At 43.6% G+C, this 17,375-nt stretch overlaps 1 protein-coding gene across 2 annotated transcripts in view; it reads right to left on the bottom strand.

Moving 5' to 3' along the window:
- The window catches only part of LCP2 (lymphocyte cytosolic protein 2), a 460,964-nt gene that overhangs the window by 266,900 nt on the left and 176,689 nt on the right, over window positions 1-17,375 (bottom strand). For both annotated transcript variants that reach the window (XM_073620738.1, XM_073620739.1), the window contains one exon: window positions 7,861-7,949. In XM_073620738.1, the coding sequence (XP_073476839.1) occupies window positions 7,861-7,949 (89 nt within the window). The remainder of the gene's footprint in view (window positions 1-7,860; window positions 7,950-17,375) is intronic.

Below are 17,375 nucleotides of genomic sequence, written 5' to 3' on the forward strand. Positions count from 1 at the left end.
TACTCAATGTAGCAACCATGGCTAGATACACCAGGATTAGGTCCAACCCAGTTAGTGAAGGATAGTCCACTATTTTCCATAGTCTGGGAATTACAGTCTGGATTAATGTTGACCAATGTGGGGGGGGGGGAGAGAAAATAAATATTATGCAGCACTTCTGAAATTAATGTTTATATGTATATACAGTGAGTTGACCTCATAATTGTCTACACCAGGGATATGCAATTAGCGGACCTCCAGCTGTTGCAAAACTAAAAGTCCCATCATGCCTCTGGGTGTCATGCTTGTGGCTGTCAGAGTCTTGCAATGCCTCATGGGACTTCTAGTTCTGCAACAGTTGGTGGTCCGCTATTTGCATATCCCTGGTCTACACGTTTGATACTGTATGGTAATAACTTTAATGACTATGCCTAGATTTATTGCTGCAAAGAATCTGTATCTGACTATCTTTGTTAGTTTTTTTAATAAATTTTTACTTGATTTAAAAAATAAATGCCTGTGTTTCTAATTGCAAAACCCTCTGGAGATTACGAGAGGTGGGCTATAGAGTGCTATAGTAGGACATGAAGACTTGATCTGACTAAGTGTTTTTTTATCACGTTATAAGCATCATTAACCTTTTCACTTCCACTGACGTATCTCCCTGACATATACATGCTAGCATTATGGGGTGGTACAGTGCACTATTGCCCCCTCCTTGCAGTTCCCAGTTATGCCTTGCTCTTCTGTAAGCCAAGAAGCTTCAGTATGACTGAGGGGTGTAGGAGACCAGTGAACTCATTCGTTGATCTCCTCTGCTGAAAATAGTGGCTTTTACAAAAAGAGTAGTCAAAAAAGCAGAAAACCAGTACATAGCATATACATAGCTGTCTTATAAGATGAATCAGAATGTAAAGGAGCTTCTTACGAAGGGCTTCTTTCCTTGAAATAGCAATAGAGGGTAATTGCGAGCAATTCTAGCAGTTCTAGACTAGTTTCTCTCCAGGTCAAATATTATTTATTCATACAGAAAAGAGTGAGTCAGGCAAATATTGTATTATGGACACTAGATGGAGCTGATGACCTTAGGAAGTAATAATGTATTTACTATGATGGTTAACTTAATTCACTGGCCTCATTGCAGTATTTTAGTAAATGAACAACATTTAAATATTTCATGTACTAGCAGTTTCATAAATAGCTCTGCAAATATTTTTTAATACAATACATATAACCCTAAGTGTTACTATAAAACATTATCCACAGACCTGATCACGGATGTGGAAATATGGGGCAATATAGGAAACAGCGATCACAGGTAAATTGGCTTCAGTATAAATCACACAAATAGGAAACATAAAGGGGAATACAAAGAGACTGAATTTCAAAAGAATCAATTTCCTTAAACTAAGAACCTTGCTAGAAGGCATAAATTGGGATAAAATCTTAGGAATAAAGAACACGGAGGAGAGATGGGTTTGCTTTAAGAGCGTATTAAATAAGGGCATTAGCCAATGTATCCCATTGGGTAATAAATTTAAAAGAGCGAAGTCCTGGATGGCTTAGCTCAGCACAGCCAGGCACTGTGCATGTGGACACGACGGTGCTACTCTGGAGGTTTACATGTGATTTTAAAAGTTTTTATCTTGTAAGTGCAACTTGTCTGTTTGGGGGCTTTGAATAAATTTGTATACGGAGAACACTATGGTCTCTATACTTATTATTTACATGTCCTGAACTCATGGAATCTTGAGCCAAGCTGGGAGGTAATTCGTTTCTTTGGATGTTAATGAGCTGAGTTACCATTAAGAAAAGAGCCATCTGGATTACCCACCATTGATTGGGAAAAGGAAGTGAGAGCAAAGAGCTCGTGGGGAGATCCGCATATGAGTTTTATATCATCTGGGAGGTGAGCGCACATTTTTACTGGTGGTGGTGTGCACTCCTTTTGAGGACGAACAATCACTGTGGTGGAATTGTGTGGATACACTGACCACAAGAAGAGTTTTTCATGTTTTATTTTTATTTCTTCATTTTTTCATTTTATGGACTATTCATTTATATGTAGGATTTATTTATTTTAGAGATTTGCACTTTATATTTTATATATATTTTTACACATAGCACTACATTTATTTATTTACAGACCATATTTGCCTCATAAAGAATGAGGAAGGACATCTGGTTACAAAGGATGGGGAGATGGCAAAGGTATTGAATTTATTCTTCTCCTCAGTCTTCACGAGGGAATCGGGGGGCTTCAGTAACCAAAACTGCAGCGTTTATCCTCGTGACACAACACAGGAAGCACCCTCATGGCTAACAGAGGACAGAATTAGAATTAGACTTGGGAAACTTAACATTAATAAATCAGTGGGACCGGATGGCTTGCACCCGAAGGTACTTAGGGAACTCAGTAAAAATTAGGAACAATGGTCTGGCAATTACTTGACTACTTACTAAGCTAAGTAGGGCAATAACTTCTCCGCAGGATGTGGAAACCTTGCAAGAAGATCTGAACAAATTTATGGGGTGGGCAACTACATGGCAAATGAGGTTTAATGTAGAAAAATATAAAATAATGCATTTGGGTGGTAAAAATATAATTGTAATCTATACACTGGGGGGAGAACCTCTGGGGCAATCTAGGATGGAAAAGGACCTGGGGGTCCTAGTAGATGATAGGCTCAGCAATGACATGCAATGCCAAGCTGCTGCTAATAAAGCAAACAGAATATTGGCATGCATTAAAAAATGGATTAACTGCAGGGATAAAGTGATAATTCTCCCACTCTACAAAACTCTGGTCCAGCCGCACCTGGAGTATGCTGTCTAGTTCTGGGCACCAGTCCTCAGGAAGGATGCACTAGAAATGGAGCAAGTACAAAGAAGGGCAACTAAGCTAATAAAGGGTCTGGATGATATTAGTTATGAAGAAAAGTTTTGAGCACTGAACTTATTCTCTCTGGAGAAGAGACACTTGAGAGGGGATATGATTTCAATTTACAAATACCGTACTGGTGACCCCACAATAGAGATAAAACTTTTTCACAGAAGGGAGTTTACCAAGACACGTGGCCACTTAAGATTAGAAAAAAAGAGGTTGACCTTAAACTACGTAGAGGGTTCTTTACTGTAAGAGCGGCAAGGATGTGGAATTCCCTTCCACAGGCGGTGGTCTCAGCGGGTTGCATCGATAGTTTCAAAAAACTATTAGATAAGCACCTGAATGACCACAACATACAGGGATATACAAGGTAATACTGACATATAAATCATACACATAGGTTGGACTTGATGGACTTGTGTCTTTTCAAACTCACCTACTATGTAACTATGTAATCAGTTAAATTTTGAGTCGTCAGGTAAAAGATACAAAACAGGATAATTTATCAATTTTGACACAAAATATGTGCTACGTCTCAGCTTTGGCTATACCCAGGGCCGGCCCGGCCATGGGTCCCGGGCAGCACTTTCACAGGGGCGGCAAACCCCCACTCACCAGCCAGCCCGTTCTTCCCGCTCTGCTGCCTATTTCATGGGGACTGATCGGGCCAGTAGATGCAGAGTACTGGTGTGTACTGCTACTTCCTGGTGACAGTGGAACGCATGATGGGATGTGATGTCATCAGCTGGAAATGATGGCAGCAGCGCCTCCCATGTCTTGCATCATTTCTGGCTGATAACATCACGTCCACCCCATCGTGCGTTCCACCTCCACCAGGAAGTAGGAGTACACACCAGTGCTCTGCATCTACTGGCCTGATCGGTCCCCGTGAAATAAGCAGCAGAGCAGGCGCTGTGTATCTCTCTCTCCTCCACTGTCTACAGAGTCCCTTCTTGCTCTGGACACAGCAGCCACTACAGTGGGCATCAGGGCTGCTGTTAGAAATCATGGGGCCACGTACAGCATACCTGACAGGGCCCCCTTCGACCCGGTGGCAGGTGACGTGGCAAGTGACACGCATCTGCTGACAAGTGACAAGCTTCAGCTGCTGACAAGTGACACGCATCTGCTGACAAGTGACGTGGCAAGTGACAAGCTGCATCTGCTGACAAGTGACGTGGCAAGTGACAAGCTGCATCTGCTGACAAGTGACAAGCTGCATTCACTGACAAGTAATGTGGCAAGTGATAAGCGGCATCTGCTAACAAGTGACGTGGCAAGTGACGCGCTGCATCTGCTAACAAGTGATGTGGCAAGTGACATGCTGCATCTGCTAACAAGTGACATGCATCTGCTGACAAGTGACGTGGCAAGTGACAAGCTGCATCTGGTGGCAGGAGACAGTGGCAAGTGACATGCTCAGGGCTCCCACTGATTCTGCATTATGGCAAGTTGAACAATTTAATTTTATATTATAATGTAGTAATAATAGAAATATTGCGCTTCAATCATCCTTACACCATAACAACCATGATGCCGGGATGATTGAAGCTCCAACACCAGGTGTTTGGAGTAAAGTGGGCCGGTCTGGATGAAGTCCAGGGCCAAATTTTTGTCCCAGTCCAGTCCTGGGCAGAGCACTCTCTGCCATACCCACACAGTGGACTGCCCACCCATCCTCTCCACAGCTCCCCCCCCATTGCTGCAGACAAATGCCATGTCAGGACAAGAGGCTGAAACTGCAGGAGAAAGTCAGCTGACCAGCTGATGACCAACAGCGTGAAGGGGGAGGAGCTTTCTGCTGTGAGTAGAGACCCCGTGTTGGAAAAGGCATTGCTGGGGGCACGACTGACACTGTAAGCAAGTGCCAGCATCATTGACCCATCCCCACCACCACTGCCTCTAACTAAACCCCCCCTAAACCCCCCCCACCACATCTGCCTCTGTCTGAACCCCCCCTCCCCACCACCACTGCCTCTGTCTGAACCCCACCACCGCTGTCTCTGACTAGACCCCCCTCCTTACCACCACATCTGCCTCTAAATGAACACCCCCCACCCCTTCCACCCCCTCCACCCCCATCGCCACCACTGCCTCTGACTGAACCCCCCACTACCACATCTGCCTCTGACTGAACCCCCAGACCACCACTGCCTCTGACTAAACCCCCATCCCCACCACCACATCTGCCTCTGACTGAACCCCCCATCACCACTGCCTCTGACTGAACCTCCCCACCACCATTGCTGCTGCCTCTGACTGAATCCCCCCACCACCGCTGCCTCTGTCTGAACTCCCCCTCCCCATCACCACTGCCTCTGTCTGAACCCCACCACCGCTGTCTCTGACTAGACCCCCCTCCTTACCACCACATCTGCCTCTAAATGAACACCCCCCACCCCTTCCACCCCCTCCACCCCCTCCACCCCCATCGCCACCACTGCCTCTGACTGAACCCCCCACCACCACATCTGCCTCTGACTGAACCCCCCCACCACCACTGCCTCTGACTAAACCCCCATCCCCACCACCACATCTGCCTCTGACTGAACCCCCCATCACCACTGCCTCTGACTGAACCTCCCCACCACCATTGCTGCTGCCTCTGACTGAATCCCCCCACCACCGCTGCCTCTGACTGAACCCCCCCACCACAGCTGCCTCTGACTGAGCCCCCCCACCACCACCGCTGCCTCTGACTGAACCCCCCCACCACAGCTGCCTCTGACTGAACCCCCCCATCAATACTGCATTTGACTGAACCCCACTACCACTGCTGCCTCTGACTGAACCCCCACCTCTGACTGAAGCCCCCCACCACCACCACCTCTGTCTGAATCCCATTTACCACTACAACTGCATTGGACGGAACCCACCACCACCACTGTTGCATGTAAATCTGACTTTATGATAGACTTTATTTTAGCTTTAATTGTCATGATATAAAATAGTGGATGTGGGGGCCTTTTGGTGGGCGTTATTTTTTCATTCTTGGACCCCGGCAGCACAATGTCTTGGGCCAGCCCTGGCTATACCTCTGGCCAATACTTTGGCTATACATCTGGTTTAGTATAAACAAAGATGAAGACTATATTACAAAAAAAGGTTAATTTATTAAATGTGCTCAATACTATGCAGCACCCTGATTTTTAGGCAGGGTTGCTCCAAAATTTATCTGCCAGGTGTAGTTACCTTGGCTCATTGTTAGGGATCAATTGAGTTCACCCTAAGTCTGGAATTGCTGCACTTCTCTCTTCTGCCACTGAGTGGCCAGGTACCTGGTGACATTAGATAAATAAAGGGCAAAGCAAGGACAGATTGAGAGTATATGGGGTATCTCAGCCAATGGGCAGGGGTTTCTTAAATCCCTTGGCCTGCTGGGAGAACCTGTATATTTAGGTGAAGTCAGGTGATCAGTGTTCTGTGCCACCCAGATGGCTGTCTAGGTGGATGTTTGTTGTACTGCTCGAGCTGCTAGGCCGGAGTTTGGGCCTACCCCGGGCACATCTGCCTGTGAGGCTGTCTGAGGGCCTATCCAGAAGCAAGAGAGCAGCATAGGGTTGGGATTGTGGCTTGCAGTCCAACCAGAAGTGACGGTTCTCCCAGCCGGAGAACCTGTCATGGTCAGAGGTAAGGGGAAGCTGTCGCCACTAAGGGACCAACCACCTTGTTACCAGGAACCACAATGAGTAGCTGAAGCAAGTACCGGAGAAGTATTCTCACCAACTGGGGACGGTGAACAATTGTAAAACTTCAGCAGGTGTCAAGCCAGGGACCCAGCCAGTGGAGGTGACGCTTGTAGAGCAGCCTTGTGTGTCAAGCCAGGGACCGAGCAGGCCAGTGGGGTGAAGCTTGAGAAGTATCTGGAGTGCCAGCGGAGAAGTGGGGATGACGCTTGAGGAAGATACTTAAGTGAAGATTGGAAGAGCTCAATGGAATTCGGTGGCAGTGAATCAGCAAGTCTAGTAAGAGAAACTGGGAGCTCAGTGGGTTGAGAACCTACAAGAAGGGACTGTAGAGAAAGTAAAGGAGTTTGTTACAATTTGTGTTAGGAACTGTTCTAAGACTGTTGCCATAGGAGACAGCATTCCTACACATGCAGTGTCTTGCTGGATGCCTTTCCCTGCATGACTGTCTACCTGTTGAAGTCTCAGAGTCTGCAAAATTAACATTACAACTACCTAAGGGTGTCCTGGCCCTAACCCTCTCTCACAAAGTTCTGTTCAAGAGAAATAAAATCTCTTCATTCAAGAAGTGTCTGGCGCCCATGAATCTATCTTGTATTACACCCACTATGCCCTACAACACACTCTATACAGAAGGATGTTAGCAGCTTTTAGCTCTGGAGGTTATCATTAGACTAAAGGAGGTCTGGGATCTTGTTACACTTAAAATCAAGATTACTACCTAGATAAGTCTCAGCACCACTACCAAATGGGATATTAGTCTTTAATATTCCTCCAGTTGAGCAGCTGGGAGTAGATAAAGGTAACCAAGAATGGGAGGGAATCAGAGCATTTGTTTCTGTCCTGACTCCAAGAAACAGAAACATGAAATAGACATGAACCTTGGTGAATATCAAGCATATGTATAGAACTAGAAGATATCAATGCCTGTGTTTTAAATATGGAAAATATAATCTGGATTTCCTTTTCAAGAATGGAAAATTTCATTCAATGTTCTTTGAGCAGGTAAATACGTAGGAACATTCGGACAATAAATATGTTTTCTAAATATGACAAAATATTCAATAAGGATAATTGATGAAAAGGTGCACATGATCATCATATTAATGATTCAGTTTATTAATGTATTTATTAATATAATTCTGTGTAGTGTATACGGCTTTCTATATTCTACAATACGATGATCTATATAAGACTTGCTAAATTATGCTTACATTAGTTATGCAAAAAAAAAAAAAAATCTATGTAAAAAAAGGGACTTAACATATAGGCAGTTTTATATTTACAAAACAGATATGACCAACTTACAGTATTAACTCTTGTATGGTGTGTGGAAGATTCTGGTCGTAAAGGAGGGTCTGGTGGATTTTTGAAAGAATTTCCTGGAATTGTCCGGTCTGAAATATCACAAATGTATATATTAGAAAAAAAAGGCAAATTATATTCAGCTTTATATCCAAAAACATCACACATATTATTTCTGCAAATCTTTTCTGCAAACAAAATCTTTTACGCATTTTCAGTTCACCTATCTAAAATAAGAAAGAATCAGCCAAATGCTTCAAGCGAAATTAAACTCTGAGCACCACAAGCTGAAAATGCTATTAAATTCATTTTTAATAATCAAAGCAAACTCACCCATCATCCATTTCTACATGTTTTATTTTATTGAGAAATCATAGACAAACACCCACTAGAATTTCTATCTACGGCCATCTTGACTAAGAGAAAGTAATTTGTGTAGCATTTACTCTGGAATCTATCTGTCCTTAGCTTAGGCATTCAGTCAGCAGGGTGTGCTTAGCCCCTTCTCCCCTCCTCCAGATGAAATAAAAATAAAATGTCCATAAGGACTAATGTAATGCATGATATCATTTTAAACTTTAAAGCAAGAAAATATAATATACTTTTCTACCTATTTACTAATGCTAGCACCATAAAGACAAAAAATAATTAATGCTGATTGAAAGAGTTTAGTTCTACTTCAAAGCATTTGTCACACCAAATAAATAAAAAACACATCTCTGCAATGCAGGCATTGCATACTAGCACATTATAAAATGCTTACCTTAGAACAAAGACCTCCAGCTGTCACCACTGACAGGGCTTCCATTTTCACCCGGTCTTCCTTCAGGGTTCGCGTCCTCCAGCCATCTAATTGACCGAGCTGCGATGACGTCACTCCTAAGCATGCACGCAGGAGTCACAGCCACGGCACAATACTCTGAGGGGACGGCACGTGTATGCCATCCCTTCAGAGAGCGCGCGCCGGTGACGTCAGCGGCTGCATGCATCGTGAATATCTCCTAAACAGTGCAAGTTTAGGAGATATTCACTGTACCTACAAGTAAGTCTTATCATAAGCTTACCTGTAGGTACAAGTTTTAAAAAATACTTTGCTATCACCTTTAATGCACATCCTGTGAATAAACTACATATCCCACAATTAGTGGGTCTCTGTCTAGTGCTCTTCAGGTGAGTGATAATCAGGGGCAGCCTGTCCATTAAGGGTGCACGGGCACTGCCCCCCCCCATCCATGCATCCGGCCCCTTTCAGGATACTAGATGCATGGATTCCAGTGGGGGGCTGGGTGTTTTTTTGAAGCACATGATTAGAGCCAGAGGCTCTAATAGGCTTCAAAATAGGGTGGGCTCAGGGAGCAGAGAATGCGTTCTGAGCCCACCCAGGTGTGTTTAATAATGAATATATTGCTATTGTAACACTGATCCTCCTCCCGGCCAATTGGCTGAAAGGACAGGCGATCTTATTGGACGCCTAGGAGAAGGGGAGGATACGCACGGCAGAAGCAAGGTGGAGGAGAGGACACAGGAGACGTTGCTCCATGCCCGCTGCCTAGATAGGGTAAGTGCCGGACCGACCAGCAGAGAGTGAGCAAGCGGGGGAGGTTGAGGTGCCGCCGGTCTCCGGGGGGGGGGGTGCTGGTTGTTTCCCCCCCCAAAAGAAAAAAAAAAACAGCCGCCACTGGTGATAATTAATTAGATCTGACATGGACCAAGCAGGCAGAGAAATTAGCAGAGATATCACCAGGCAGTCTTTTATCATATTAGTTAGCATTCCCACATTTGTGATGCAACACAGAGCAAATGGTGAGGCATGAATTGTGACCCAGAACAAGAAGTTGTCTATTCCTTTAGCAAATAGGGATAAGTTGGGTAAGGCTAGGTTTCCACTAGTGCGTCCCCAAAGTCGCGCGATTTTGCCGCGATTTTTTACCGCGATTTTACCGCGACTTTTTACCGCGATTTGAAGCAATGCCTGTATCTATAGACCTCAAGTCGCATCAAAGTGGGACCAAAGTAGTGCAGGGACTACTTTGAAGTCGCTGCGACTTGAAGTCGCACAGATATGAACGGTACTCATTGGAAATCATGGGAAACAATTTGTCATGCGACTTTTCAGTCCCAAGTCGCATGAAAAGTCGCACTAGTGGAAACAGAGCCTAAATCACCCGCATTGTACTGTGGGTGAGTGGCCACTGTAAGCAAAGTGTTGTACTGGTATGTGCACACGTGTGCCCCCTTGCCAGCTCGCACTACGATTGTACACAGCGGGAGCCTGTCAGCAAGTCTTGACCAATGATTCACGGCCTGGACCTGTTGATCGGCTGTGTACATTCAAAGCCAAGATCCCTGTGTTGAAATTCAACACAAAGCTCTATACACAGGGAGAGATCTGTCAGTTTCTGAGAGATCATTAGTAAAAAAGCAGCACACTTTACACACATTACATATAGTTAGGCACATATTTAACCAATTGATCACTCTAGATGTTAACCCCTTCTCAGCCAGTGTCAGTACAGTGGCAATGTATATTTTTAGCATTGATCACTGTATTAATGGCACTGGTGATGTCAGTGGCAGTTGGTCAGTTTTCCCCAGGGTCAGTTAGTGTCAGATTGACCGCTGCAATATGGCAGTCCCATTATAAGCTGTTGATCGTCGCCATTAGTAGTGTAGAAATTTTTTTTTATTACAGTATATATACACACACACACCATAGTTTGTAGGCACTAACTTTCAAGCAAACCTATCAACATACACTTATTGCGATTTTTTTTTTTTTGTAGCAGAATACATTTTGCCCAAAATTATGAAGAGATTTGATTTATAAAATGTTTTTATTGGATATATTTTATAGCAAAAAGTAAAAAATATATATATTTTTTCAAAATTTGTCTGTTTTCGTTTATATCACAAAAATAAAAAACCCAGCGCGGTGAACCCATACCACCAAAAGAAATCTCTATTTGTGTGAAAAAAAATTATAAAAATTGGGTACAGTGTTGCATGACCACGCAATCGTCAGTTAAAGTAGCACAGTGCCGAATAGCACAAAATGGCCCTGTCACGAAGGGTGTAAAATCTTCCGGAGGTGAAGTGAATATTAGTTAAGGCAAGCAAACAATAATGAAAACACTTGAAATTGTGCAATGCCTTTAAGCACTGCAGGCTGACTATAAGCTTACTGTGAAATCAATCTGGGAGAGAAAAGAAAAAATAAATATATATATATATATATATATATATATATATATATATATATATATATGTATATATATAAAACATTCTCCCTTTTCCTAGAAGGGAATCTGAAACTTAGTTTGGTATATACTGCCAATCCTTGTGAGTTTTAGAAAATGTTATAGTAATGCTTTGTATGACCCAGACAAGTGTGAGTCTAAAATAACACATTCTTAAATGAAATATGCAGTGGGTATAGAAAAGAATCACCTTATGTCGCTTTGCAGCCTGAAATGAAGACAGTGGGGTTTATTTACTAAAGGCAAATCCACTTTGCACTAAGTGCACTGCAAGTGCACTTGAAAGTGCAGTCGCTGTAGATCGCTGCAGATCTGAGGGGAAGCTCTGAAATGAGGGGAAGCTCTGCTGATTTTATCATCCAATCATGTGCAAGCAAAAGTGCTGTTTTTTTATTTTCCTTGCATGTTCCCCTCAGATCTACAGCGACTGCACTTCCAAGTGCACTTGAAGTGCAAAGTAGATTTGCCTATAGTAAATAACCCCCAGTTTCTTTTGTCCAGCTGTATACAAATAATAACATCCAAGTGAAAGATATAACACCAACATGTATGAAAATAAATTTAAAGAAAATTCAAACACAAAATCACCCTTCTCCTAAAAATGACTTGTAAACAATCAGATGTGGCGAATCACCTTCTCAGTGGCACACAAAGCCATCTGATTTTCAAATGTGATCAGCTGTGGGCATTATGATTAGCTCAGCATTAAAAGAGCTTTCCTGGAGCATTTTAGTCCCTGATAGTGCAACTGAAGCAATCAACTATGGGTGGCAAGGCACAGTCAAAAGATCTCCAGGATAAATTTGTGGACAGGCACAAGTCAGGAGATGGAACCAAAAAAAAAAAAAAAAATCAAAGGCTTTTTTAATGCCTAGAAGCACCGTAAAGTCCATTATTAAGAAGTGGAAGGTATTTGGTACAACACAGACCCTCCCTGGATCAGGACATCGCTCCAAACTGGATCAAAGAGCCAGGAGTAAACTGATCAGAGAGGCTACCAAGAGGCCTACAGCAACTCTGAAGCAACTGCAGGAATTTATAACAAAGAGTGGTTATTGTGTGCATATGACAACAATATCACAAATTCTCCACAAACATGGCTTGTATGCGAGGGTTGCAAGAAAAAAGCCACTCTTCAAGAATGGCCACATGTGGTCACAACTGAGCTTTGCCAAAATGCACCTTGAAGATTCTGGGGCCACATGGAAAAAGGTATTTATGGTCAGATGAGACTAAAATTGAATTATTTGGCCTCAACACCAAATGATATGTCTGGTAAAAATCCAATACTGCTCGCCATCCAAATAACACCATTCCTACAGTAAAGCATAGAGGTGGTAATATCTTGTTATGGGGTGTATCTTCAGCAGGGACCAGAGCACTTGTCAGGATAGAAGAAAACATGGATAGGGCAAAGTACTGTCAAATTCTTGAGGAAAATCTGCTGCCCTCTGCCAGAAAGTTGTCATTAAGAAGGTTTACCTTCTAACGTGACAATGACCCAAAGCACACAGCAAAAATTACCACACCGTGGTTGGAGAAAAAGGTGAATGTCCTTGCATGGCTTAGTCAGTGCCCAGACCTAAACCCCATTGAAAATCTGTGGAATGACTTGAAGACTGCAGTCCACAAATGGTCACCATCTAATTTATATAAACTTGAGCAGTTCTGCAAAGAAGAGTGGGCAAATGTTGCAAAGTCCAAATGTGCAAAGTTAGTAGAGACATATCCCAACAGACTAAAGGCTGTAAAATAAAGCAAAAGGTGCTTCAACAAAATAGGGTGTGATTCTTTTTCCAACTCAGTGATTCTGTTTTTAATTTTTTTTTTCTTGAAATGTTGGTGTTATAGCTTTCACTTGGGTGTTATAAGTTGCACTGAATAAATACAGCTGCTTAAAACTGTGTCTCCCTTAATTTCAGGCTGCAAAGCAACAAAATGTGATTGTTTTAAAGGGGGGTTTTTCATTTGTATACCCACTGTATAAATACACAATTCAAAATCTGTCAAATTCACACCATTCCAGATCCTTCCATGTCTCACAGCACTCTCACATGGTTGGAATTTCGGAAATGCAGTTAGATTAGCTCAAATTGCTAGATAGACACCAATAGTGTAAGGTAGTTATTAATTCCTCATCAGGGTTGCCAACTGTTCGTAACTTTTTGGAGAGTTTGTAAATGTCGGCTGATTTACAAGCTGACCATAAATGTCCATTATAGACAGTGGCAGCCCACAGAAAAATGGGTTTTCGGCCGACTTTGGAACTGTGCATGTGCCGTTCCACAGCCAGACGAATACGATATGGCGATCTTCAGCATCATCTGACGTCATGGTGCATGGCGAGTCAGGCGCGCATAAAAAAAAAAAAAAAAAAAAAAAACACCTCGCCCATGCTCCATTTCCCGCCAGTCACCATTTCCATTACAGAAGCTTGGAGGGAAGGACGCATCTCCTGGCTGGGGTGCTCGGTCACTGCCTCTACCTCAGTGCCTCAGTACCCCCTCCCTGTCCCCTCCAAGGCAGCTAAAATTGAAATATTGGCGTATAACACGCACATGCTATTTGCACTCGATTTTCATGGTGAAAAAGTGAGTGTTATATGCTAATAAATACAGTAATACATGGAGCAGCACTACTGGGGGCAAAAAAGATTGATACAACATGCATGTATATGGAGCAGCACTGGGGGCAAAAAAAAATAAAATGAATTCATGGCATACATGAATATTGGAGCAGCACTACTGGGGGGAAAAATTTATATATATATGCATGCAATGCATACATGCATTCTTTTTTTTTTTTTGAGTGGAGTGCATTTAATATGCATGCATGACTATATTCAGCCATGCATGCATATATGGATTGGAACAGCACTACTAGGGCAAAAATGGATATATGCATGCATATGAGCAGCACTACTGGAGCCAAACAAAATGTAATACAGTCATACATATTGGAGCAGCACTACTTGGGACATAAAAAAACCCCAATATATTCATCATGCATGCATATGGAGCAGCACTGGTGGTTGAATAATGAATTAATGCAATCAGTCTATGGGGGCAATGACTGCAATGGAACACCTAGAGCTATACTATCATGTCTGGTTCTTCTCCTTCTCCCTCTTTGTGCCATTAGGTTGGTTCTCCCTGGACTCCCAATCACACCACTGGTTTGACCAGCCTGTTCCACCACTGCTGCCAATGCCTTGCCTGCTGCCCTCCTTGGATCAAGTGAACTGCACCAAACACAAGGTCAGCTGTCTGCCACTAAACGCACATGTACAGCTTACAGCTATATCATACAGCAAGTAAATACAGTAAAATTTGTTGCGGTGTGTTTTTTCGAGAAATTAATGGCTATAGTCTCATGTTTGCTTTTCTCCTTCTCCCTTTTTGTGCCATTAGGTTCTCCTGGACTCACAATGACACCACTGCTATTGGTGAGCCACTGGCACTGCCTCCAGCTCCCTCTGATTGACCTCTGGCAAGTATGTCAATTTTGGAAGCTAGTGTTTTATTGAGCGTCTACCTTATTTATGTGTTGGGGAAATTGGGCACAGGGTCATCCTATTGAGCGGACACCCCTGGGCACTGCCCGGGGGCCCCAGGGCTGGTTCTGCCACAATAAATGACCTTGTGGGATTCAGCAGGCCAGCAGTGCTGAGAGATCTGGAAGGACTGCAGTGTGGTCCCTGTACGGTCATGGACAAGTGACAACTAGCAATGCCGGGGCTGCCGGGCTCAGGTCACTTGTCCTGACTCTCCTGAGCTTCTCTAAACGAATGCTGAATGTTGGCGGCTTTGCCTCCACGGTCTCCATGGCAGTGGGTTGGGTGTACAGTGAACTGTGCTGCCTTTGTAGCTGCCTGTGCCGATCCTGCAATGTCACTTACTATTTCACAGGAGGATTCAGAGTGAACAGCACAGGACCCCTTGTAAACTGATCAATCCCTGATTCCCTGCTGTGCCTGTGCTAGCAACCCCACCCCCTGATGTGCACACACACACACACAGCATGGTACTAGATATGTGTGTGTGTGTGCAGCTGCTGCAGGTGAAAATTTCAATTGGAGGAGACAAAGGGCTGTACAATTGGTGAGTCCACTGTCCAAACACCCCCCTCAACTTGACAAATGCTTGTATATGTCCTTCTCCTCTGCTACTATGGGGTGTGGGAACTGCATGCGAGTTTGAACAGGGATTGTACCGCATTCTTCTTCAAATCACATGCGATTTTCAGCAATGCAAGTTTAGCCATTATTCTGTATGGCTCAATTGGCACCGAAATGGTGCAGGACCCTTTTTTTTGGCAACACCAAAATCAGATCACATGGCTGTTCACATCCATGTGATCCAATTCTGCAAATCACACTGCGTTTTGCGAACCGATTTTGAGGTGTTGTTGAATTAACATACACATCTGCAGCCGTTTACATGAATGGGGTGTGATTTGCATGTGGTGCAGAAACCACACAGAATTTGTTGCGCATTTGCAGTGCAAAAGTGTGAACTGGCACTTAGTTACTGTAAAAGACTGCCACTCCTCTGAAAAGCAATCTGTACAGGGGCGGCCCGTGCATTAAGGGCGCATGGGTGCCACCCCCTCTATCCTTACCACCCCCCTATATGCATAATGGACAGATTCATGCATTGCATCCACTGCCTCTGCTGCCTCGCCACCCCCCTATATGTATAATGGATAGATTCATGCATTGCATCAACTGCATCTGCTGCCACCCCCTATTCAGGCGTCTGGCCCCCTTTTCGGACGCCGGGCACCTGAATTACAGCGGCGGCTGTGTTTTTTTGAAGCACCTGATTAGAGCCGTAGGCTCTAATAGGCTTCAAAATAGGGTGGACCCGGAGCGCAGAGCTTTGAGCTCGGAGTCCACCCAGATGTGTTAGCAGGGCTTTTTTTCTCAAACAATAGGTGCTGGAACTTAACCATGGCCCCGCAAAATCCCTGCCCCTACACACACCCTTCAAATCACATCAAATATTGGGTGTGTTCAGTCAAATTTCAAGAAAACAGTAGGAGGGTCTTAAAGGGGCATTAAATACCAGGATTGCATTACATACAGAGTGCAGAGCTGTCACTTGTAAACATAGAAACCAGACTTCTGTGTTTACAAGTGATTGTGGTAAGCAGGCACCAAAGGGTCTGAGCCAGAGGTGGTGGAACTGAGTTCCACCAAGTTCCCCCTGAAAAAAAGCTCTGTGTGTTAGAAAAGCAAATGAATATTTGCTTTTCTAACACTGAATCGTCTCTCCGCCAATCAGGAAGCATGGGTCTGTTACTCGTTTCCCGATTGGCTGAAAGGTTAGGCGATCCTATTGGACACCTAGGATGAGGGGGAGGGGAGGAGATGCTGAGTCCGCACTGGTGATGTGTTGCCTCCTCACCACCTGTTTTAACCCCCTAAGGCCTCATGTACACTGCTGCTGGTAAACGGATGTTCAGAGGCAGTGTACATGAGGCCTTTTCTTTTTCAAACGCTTTTAAAACGAAAATGCGGCTAAACTTGGCATGTAAACGCAGCAAAACGGACATTTTAAACGTGGGTTACTATCTGTCAAGTTAAATCGTTCAGGAGAGGTTGTAAAAGCGTCCCAATGTACATTAACCTACCTGGCGGTATGATTTTTTTGGATTTTAGGTGCTGAAAGCGGTACAATTATTTTGCATGGAAATTTGGCGTTTTATATTGTAGGCCTGTAATTCTTAACAATAACACACCTAAATCTGTCCACCAAGAGTCTAGTAGATATCCCAAGTATAATGAAGTTTGAAACACAAAATCATAAATTATAATATAATAAATAAATATAAATAATTTAAAAAAATAATAATATAATAATAATAAAATAAATTTCCCCACGATTCACTATCGCTCAATTCTGCAAGTGTTCTAATTTACTATCTCTGTTTTCCAGCTGGTCTAAAGCCACTTTTGACGTAAAGGGACACTTTTTGGTTGCTATGGACAATCTCAAGTTTACAGGCAGAAAGAACAGTATATATAATATAAAACTGCATGCAGGGCACTGGACAAAGCACTGGGGACAAAAGGGATGTGAAATAATTTCATACAGTACTGTCATCTGTAAGATGACAGTACTGTATGTGTTATGATTTTTACATTTTTTTTAATTTGCCGCCAGGCTCCGCCCCTGTGCGTCGCGACGCTCGCAGGGAACGGAGCCTGGCACAGAGAGGCTTCGGAGGAGGACAGAGCCCAAAGACAGCGCGGGGGGG

The sequence above is a fragment of the Aquarana catesbeiana genome, linkage group LG03 (assembly GCF_042186555.1).
Source record: "Aquarana catesbeiana isolate 2022-GZ linkage group LG03, ASM4218655v1, whole genome shotgun sequence".
NCBI classification, from domain to species: Eukaryota; Metazoa; Chordata; class Amphibia; order Anura; family Ranidae; genus Aquarana; species Aquarana catesbeiana.